Below are 8,664 nucleotides of genomic sequence, written 5' to 3'. Positions count from 1 at the left end.
CAAACCCACAAAGAAGAGACTAGACCGCAGAAACGGTGGCGAATCACTTTAGAAACAATAAATATTGGGTTAAAGTTGCGGGAAAGTTGCTGCGTTTTGGGCAAAGTTGCAGAAAGTTGCGATTTCGCAGGGTTTGCTTGATTTTGCGTTAATAGTTGCGACCGCAACGTCACGAAATCCTGGAGGGTCTGATGTTTGTTTGTTTAATCTTCATGAGAAACCGTTTAGTTTACAGTAAGTCTTTGTGACTGATGGTGAACCTCGTCTCTCTGTGGATTAGGAGCTTCAACACGTCGGTTCTGAAGCCGAATCCGAGTATTTCACATCATCTGAACCGTCAACGGCCAAACAGCAAACTCAGAACAAGATAAGTTTAGTCTACTGAGGAAATAACGGTGGTTGTTTTTGTGTGATCAATTAGCAGAAAGGTTCGCGGGCTTCAGGCGGTGTGGTAATAAACGAAAGGTCTTCTCGGGCGTTCGAAGCGGCAGCTTTATTACCTGTGGGTGTGTGCTGCTGTTGGCTCATTATCAGGCAGCCTGGCGGTAATGACAGCGCCGTGTAAACACACGCGCGGGAGCAGCTGCGGCGAATTAGAAAGGTGTTAAACATTCAGAGTGATGGAATCATCAGTGTAACGGGCAGAACAACGGAGCAGGTGTTTAACGAGGGGCCGATGAGAGCGATCGCTCCGTAACTGCATGGATCGACGCGGTCAACACGCCGCGATGACATTCAGGCTTTGACGAGCTGAAAGCAGATCAGTCAAAGACTCAAAGCCTTATCCAAACCACCCGCCTCCCCTCCCAGACCCCCCCGCGACCTGTGCGAGGGAAGCCGATAATTAGAACGATCCAGAAAACTTCTGCAGAGTTCGACAATTATCTAAGAGAGCGAGCTTCTGGCTCAAATTAATGAACGAGACCGAGTCTGTGATAAACCATGGGATGGATTTATTTTATTAACTAAACCTGAGATTCATTTGCAAAAAAGATATTACCGTATTTTCTTCACTGTAAGGCGTACTGTCAACGAATGGTCTGTTTTTGGACTTTTGTTATACAATATAATAAAAATGGAGGATTTCGGTGCTCTAGCAGAGCTGGTTCGCCCGTATCACCATTTATGTGATCCCTCTATGAGGGATCACAAAGATCAGGATAGAAGGATACTGCACCAACGTCAGCGTCAACTATAAATGCTTCCACCGCCGTGGGCACTTGTTTTAAATAAATGCTTCTATTTTAATTCAGTTTTGGTCTTTATTGTAACTGATGTGCAGGGGGATAATGAGTGGTTGACCTCAGGATTTGTTAAAGTCTGGATATGGCCCTGGTTATAAGGTGAGCTCAGTTTAAAACTCTGGCGGGTGACATGCAGGCTAAGCCTTTAGTTTAACTGTTTCTTGTGACTTAAAACCGAGAGCCACGCGGTAGAGGTAACCCTAACGTTGGGAACGGGAGACACCAAATAAACAATCTCGATCTGTCCGAGTCCCTGGATCCAAACTGACCAAACTGTGAAATCTGCTCCACAGAGCTTCTCCCTGCTTGCTGCCGACTAACACAGACGGTGGGAGGATTACGGCGTGGACAGATGGCGGCCATGACGGCGCCCGGGGCGACCGTCGGGAGGGCTCGAACCGCAGCGGGTCGTCGCGGCAATATGCTGGAGCAAATATCCGTCTGTAAACACATCCGGACAGCTTCAGAACGCCGCTCTCTGATTGGCCGCCTTGTTACAACGACCCGTCAGAGTAAATACGAGGGTTTTATTTTGAACTTCTTGTTCTGTTGTGTGGTTTCGAAATCTACTTCCAGCTCCGTTCTTTGTGTACCAACTGCATCATGGGAAAAAAACACCAACAGACGACGTGGATTTTTTCTGGCATTCAGGTTTTTTGAACAAACTTTGTGCGTTAAACGGTTCAGATGTTTGAAGCGGGGTTCTCGGGAACGTTTATGAACAGTTCATATCCGCCCTCTCAGAGACAGAGTGTTAATTTATCTCTAAAGTCCAGACTTCAAGCTTTACACCAGTTTTTAAATCATCTCAATAGGCCAAGGAAAACCAGAGTTATGAGCAATTATTCCCGACGCATATATTTTTTTAAAAAATCGTCATATTTTCAGCGCGTTAGAGCGAGAAGCGCCAAAACCGGGGAGTTCTCGGGAGAAAACTCCCCCATCCTCCGTTCGATCTCACCCCCAACCCAGCCGAATGAAAAAACACCCCCTCCTCTCCAATCTGACGGAGGCTCAACATTTTCTGTCAAACGACCAAAAATCTACAGGCAGAAGAAGAAAAAGGCGCAGAAATTAAAGGAAGTTTGGCGGAGCGGGAGTGAGTTATGAGTTTTGTGACATTTAGCATGTTTGGATTTTATAGTTGGGGTGTAGTTTAGACTGGGACAGACAGTGAGGACTTTGTTGATGAACCAGGTGATCCATTATTTTATTTTAGAGGATTACTGGAATCAGAATCACATTTTGTCTGTCTCCCTTCCAGCCAAAATAATAACAACAGACAGATTCAGATCCAGATTTTGAGCATCAGGATATATTTTATAACATTTACCTGAATGATCCTGCATGAACAGGACATAGAAAATGACCAAAACTAAGAATGTGATGTAGCCCCTCTGCCTTGTTTTGGACAGAAACTGTTTATATTTGTGGCAAAAAGGATTTATGGTAATTTATTAGAACTCCTGATTGTTTGGTCTAAAAAACGTCTAAGAAATTGTCAACATTTTAATGGAGAAAGTCTATATACCTTTGTTGTTTGCTCAATTTGTTCACATGTTTATGAATATTACTGATTATATTTGCATTCTAAGTTGTCAAAACATTTCATTAAGCATGTTTGTGGTTTTTACAGTAAAAAAACTAAGAATTTTCCACTCGGATTTTATGTTTTTGTGTGATTTTAGGTCTGTTGTGTTAATACAGTTTGTCAAAAGTAAAAAATGACTTAAAAATCACACTTGGGAGGTTGTGCTGAAAAAAATGACCCCAAACATGGCAGGTTAAACCACTTTTAGGGTGAAATATGAAATTTAAAATTGTCCAAAAACATGCAGTGTCACCCTCGACCCCAGAGGGTTAAATAGGTTGCAAAGGCAGTGATGTCACCAGATGGAAGTCAGAGGGGGGGAATGACCACTTCAATGTGTTTGGTGAGGACTAGTTGGCGAACGGCATTTGCAAAGGCGTTTGAGTCACTGAGGCTCGAATTTTAGACTTGTTCAACAAATTTTCTTTTTGAACTGGTCGCAAGGTTCTTTGCGTTGCTTCTCAGTCGTTTCTCGAGTTTGTTGAGAACGGCTTAAACCCGTTTTAGTTTGGTTGCAGGTCAGAAATCCTTCTGGGTTTTATTATATTGGTCTCAAACCTGTTTGGGTTTAACCTTTATTTAAGCAGGCAAGTCTTTGTGAGATCTGAGATTTGTTTTTCAAGGGAAGCCTGAGCCTGAGGGCAAACTAACACGCAACGTTGCTCTTATTTAAGTGTGTTTGCTTTAAATCCAGTTGCTATAACACATTAGTGTACAATAATTAACTGCATTCCAACGGAGTCACAGGTCTGTGGGTTCACAACCTGACAAAAGGTTTCAGGAAGTAGAAAAAAATGACCTACATTCCTTTGATATCTTTGCTGAAGAAGGTTTCACTTTCACCTTAAATGGAGGACTCACCTGCAGCGTACATGACCGCCAGCATGATGGAGGAGATCCACGCGATCTGGCTGTAGGACGCATCGAAGATGATCTGGATCTCCTTGAAGAAGACCGTGATGGCTTTGGGGAAGGCGTAGGAGAAGCCGATGGAGATGAAGGAGCCCAACACCACGGCCCACCCCCACCCGCCGTCGGGTGGGGGCACGACGGCCGGACCTGTGTTAGGGGGCGGCATCGCTGGCCCACCTCAGAGCTGACTGGTACCTGAAGAACAGACAAAAGGATAAAAACTGATTCAGGTCTTAACTAAACGTCTGCTGGAGAAGCTAAAACTGAGTTAATAAAGCTAAAAGAAGTAGAACAACAGCTAAAAGCTAATAAAGCAAAAGCTAAGACAAGCAAAACATTAGCTCAAAGTCAAACGCAGCAAAAAACGGAACAAAACGCTATGTAGAAGCTGCAGTAGCAAAAGGCTAACTGAAGGCTAAATGTAGCAAAATGCTAGCTAGAAGTTAAAAGTAGCAGAAGAGTAGTTAAAGATAACAAAAACCTAGCTAAGAGCTAAAGCCTCAAAAGGGTAACAATACTCAAAAAAGCTATAAGTAAAAAAAAAAATTAGCTAAAACTAGAAAAATGTTAGCTAAAAACTAAAAGTAACAAAATAACATACAGTAGCAAAATGCTAACTGAAAGCTAACTGTAGCAAAATGCTAACTACAACTTAAAAGTAGCAGAAAGGTAGCTAAACATAACAAAAAGCTAACTAAGAGCTAAAACTACAAAAGGGTAAAGCTACAAGTAGAAAAAAAAACTAGCTAAAACTAGAAAAATGGTAGCTAAAAGCTAAAAGTAGAAAAGGTTATCTTAAAGCTAAATGAATCAAAAGCCTAGCAAGAAGCTAAAAGTGTCAAAAGGCTAACTTGAAGCTAAAAAGCGCGTCAGATAAAAATGGAGCCTGTTTGATGGAACGGACTGGAAACAGAAAGATGTTCTTAAAGGATCTCGGTGCATTTCTGTGGAGGAAGTGTGTAAATAAAGTAAAATATTTTTAAAAACATAAAAATTACAAAAAACAGACATTATAGCACCCATCTCCTGAATGAGCTGAACATTTTGTCACATGAGAAGCTGAAATACTGTGAATCGGCGTTCAGACAACTAAATATAAAAGGTTACGACTGAGAAGCTGGAGTTTACGAAGCTGTTTATAGGAAAATGTTGCAGATAATTGATGGAAAATCTCACCCGCTGCAGCTCTTATTGACAGAAAACACACACAGCGTTATCCCGTTCAGCCGTCAGCAGCAAAGTGACATACCAGGACTCCATATCCGGGAGAGGAAGAGCGTAAACCACACACACACACACACGGTACATGATCCCATTCAGGAGGGCGTGAACTCGCCCTACCTGAGAGACCAGACCTGCTCCACCCACGGTTCACCTTGAGCCTCCACCATGAACGTGAAGGAAACATTACCAGCCGGGGTAAGTCAGGCGGTGGCGTGTGTACAAAGTCAACACACACACCAGTCGCTGTCAACATTCAGACACACAGACGTTCGTGATTTGCATACCGACAGAACCACTATCAAACAGACAGGTCAACCATTGTGCTGTTTATTTACAAGCCGAACAATCAGCTTATGGTGTCTGAAGAGAGTAAACACATAATTACTGGAGAATAACACAGCCAGACATCATTTAGTAAGTGTGTCTGTGAGATAATTACCACCAGGCAAACAGTAGGTTCTTTGCTTTGAGCTGTGAAACAGAATAATGACCCCGACGAGGTCATTCTGGGGTTTTCTTTAATAAAACCGGGTCAGTTTTTCGGCTATCGTTGACAAGAATCAGTTAGCGGACCCGGTAATTCAGCCTCGACTGATAAGAACCAGTTTTCGGACCCGGAAAATCAGCCACAACACAAGAGCAGGCGGTTAGAGCTGCTATCCAGGGGGGGCAACTCTGGAGTTCAGAGATCCAGGAAGTCGAAGAAGTCGAAGGAGGATTCACTAACCTGGATGGTAGTACAGGGAATAATGAGGCTGGACGACTGGAGGACGAAGTCCGTGAGGAGAACCAGGATGGAGGCAGGACTTAAAGCTCCTAACAGGTAGGAGAGCTGGGCAACACAATACTCGTGGTCAGACAGGCGAGGGTCGATGCTCGGTAGGCCGAGAGGGTGCGTCGGAAACAAGGTCCAGGTCCAGAGAACAGGCAGAGGTCGGTGTCCAGATATCCGTAGTCCAACAAGGTTCCGGCAGGGGCAAGGCGGCGTAAACAGGGGTCCAAGAAACGAGAGCAGGGTCAAAGCACCGGGAGACAGTCGGGAAACACTGGAGAACTACTTGCTTGTGAGCTTTCATAATCTGGCACTGGAGGAAAGCACGGGAGGAGAATAAAAAGGGCGTAGACCAGGTCTGGGAGATAATAATCAGACATGACAAGGCAACATAATGATCGTTACATCGACACAGGAGTGAGAAGTGAACACGGCTGTATCAGACAACTGGGAGAACGTTTCACACAGCAACTGGATCTCCGGCCGCAGCTCTGGGTGGTGGTGCGACGGAGAACGAAGCCGGTCAACTGGTGGACAATGACCGAGACGAGTCCAGGAACGGAGGCTTGGATCAGCGCTCCCAACAGGTAGGCCCCTGGGACAAAACTTAACTCGGGGTCGTAACCGGGAGAGCCGAGAGCATGAGACGAAGCCAAAGGGGATCAGGTCCAAGAGACAGGCAAGGGTCGATGCCCAGAAACCCGTAGTCCAGCAAGGATCCGGGGAACGTGATCAGGAAGTCCGTCCGAGAACGCTGGAGAACTACTGGCATAATGCTTTCGATAATCTGGCGACAAGTGAGTGGAGAGGAGGAGAATTTAAAGGGTGTGGACCAGGTGTGGGAGACGTAATCAGGAAGACAACACAGGTGAGGTAAATGAAACATGATTAGTTGCAAGGCGAGGCAGAGCGAGGGTACACAGGCATGATCAGGACAATCGGGGGTTAAAGACCTCCTCATCATCCATCGTACTTTATCTAAAGTAGGACTTTATTCTGCATCAATCCTTATTTTTGTCACTAAAGCTTTCAGTGAACCGACCACGATCGCGTTTTGCTCGGCCGACTTTGCGTAACTGCATTCTTGGCCGTGCACATTATTTCGATGCCCACCTTATCAGCCGCCCCCGTGTTTATGGCTCCGGTTCGAGCGCCAACATCCAGCTCTAGTGCTCTCAAGACAGGCTGAAGAAGTTCAGAAAAGACTCAGAGACACCCATAAATGACCGACTCCCTTACCTTTCACTAACCAGTCCAGCCTGGTGAGAAACCACCTGTAGAGTCCAGCCGCTGCTCCTCCTCATCAAAAAGAAGGTAGCTGAGGTGGTTTGGACATCTATAAGGATACCTTTGAGACACCTTCCAAGTAAAGGTATTTGAGACATGTCCCGCCAGGAGGAGTCCTCGGGGGACACAGCTGGCCTGGACATCTATATGGATACCTTTTGGGTTAGGGTTAGGGTGCCATCTTTGTCTGTCCTCTTCAGAAATACCAAACGATGAAGGAACGCCTGATTAGTCGACTTTACAACGAGGTACAGCTTGTAAGGATCATTCATCTGTAAAATGAGCAACACCTTGCGGTCCTCCCCTGTTGGTATTCGGTCTTTATTTTTAGCTTTTTTCAGGTGTTTATTTGAATAAAGACCAGTTGTGTGGGCGACTCATCCTTCCGATAAGAAGTGTTTCCTCTTCACTGTCGTCGCCGCCTTAACCAACCAGCCCTCGATCCTTTCCATGACCTCGGTGCACCTTTCGACACACATTTTTTTAGAAGACGAGATGACTCCAAGTCTTTGATGTGAATGACTCATAAAAGAAAAAGAAACTATAAAAAGATGCTGCGTTTCTTCCTCGTTGCTGATTCATAAGATCACGTTGCAGAGGAGGAAACAGTCTCTCATACCACACTGTAGTCTAAGAAACAGGAAGGGAAGAAATGACTTTTCCAGGCTTAGAAATATAAATATTTGGGGAGATTTTGAAATTTAAGCTAAAAGGATTTGAATGAAGAACGGAAATGGGGAACCTACGAGAAGCATATCAAGATATTCGCAAAAATACAACAATAAAATAGCATTACTTACCAAACTAAAGTCTACTTTTGTTTCATTTTTCTCTTTGTTTGTTTAGTTTCTTAAGGTTTTATCTGGTTTTTACTCACTTGAATGAATTAATACTAAAGAAAGAAACATCTTGTGCTAAAACTTGCTCACCGAATCCAAATATAATCCTGACTTTTAAATCCTTGCATTGCCCCTTTAATCAAAGTTACAGATTATGTCCTTTTTTTTTTCCACAGAGCCACACAGTGAATCTAATCCAAGCTAATCAGATTACAGCCTGTCCGCAGAAAGCTCTCAGCGGAGATACGGGGGTTTGATTGATTGAACGAGACGACAATGAACCGTTTCCTTGGAACCCATAAGCAGCTTAAGTTGATGAGTCTGAATATGTAGCTTCAAATAGTGACCATAAAACTTGCAGCAGACGGAGTTTAAAAAAGAAAGAAACCATCTCAGTAAGTCATGGAAGTACGTAAGAAGTCAAGCAAAGGCAAAGTCACTGTTCACTCTTGACAATGTCAACACTTTCCCGGAAAAACCGACGGGGTCGAGACGTTCAAACCATTTACAGTCCCTCCAGGATTTCGCGGAACATTTTCCTAAAAGTTCCAATTTTTTTTACTAAAATCAATAAACAACCATAACTTTTAATATATAAACCAAAAATACTTCCTAGTTCTGTAAGATAATTCCCAACAAACGTTGACATTCTCAAAAGGTGCTTTATTTGAGAACTTTGATAGCTTCTAAACTGACATTCATGAGCATTTCTGGATTGTCCCTGGTCTGCAGCTCTCCTCACATGTTTTGCAGACACAAAGTGTTTGTCGATGCGTTTATGTTCCATGATTACAC

The 8,664-nt window shown here is 43.9% G+C and overlaps 1 protein-coding gene across 3 annotated transcripts in view; it reads right to left on the bottom strand.

Annotated features, from left to right (window-relative positions):
- The window catches only part of zgc:165507 (uncharacterized protein LOC561188 homolog), a 20,874-nt gene that overhangs the window by 7,090 nt on the left and 5,120 nt on the right, over positions 1 to 8,664 (bottom strand). The window contains exons 1-2 of one of the 3 annotated variants that reach the window (XM_037981362.1): positions 4,924 to 5,034; positions 3,697 to 3,942 (exon numbers count right to left, since the gene is read on the bottom strand). In XM_037981362.1, the coding sequence (XP_037837290.1) occupies positions 3,697 to 3,913 (217 nt within the window). In that variant the 5' untranslated portion in view covers positions 3,914 to 3,942; positions 4,924 to 5,034. Of the gene's footprint in view, positions 1 to 3,696; positions 3,943 to 4,923; positions 5,035 to 8,664 lie in introns of those variants that run through there. The other 2 variants (XM_017437417.3, XM_025010876.2) reach the window with 2 other exon arrangements.

This window comes from Kryptolebias marmoratus, linkage group LG18 (genome assembly GCF_001649575.2).
Source record: "Kryptolebias marmoratus isolate JLee-2015 linkage group LG18, ASM164957v2, whole genome shotgun sequence".
NCBI lineage: Eukaryota > Metazoa > Chordata > Actinopteri > Cyprinodontiformes > Rivulidae > Kryptolebias > Kryptolebias marmoratus.
This window is presented reverse-complemented; position numbering and strand designations above follow the sequence as displayed.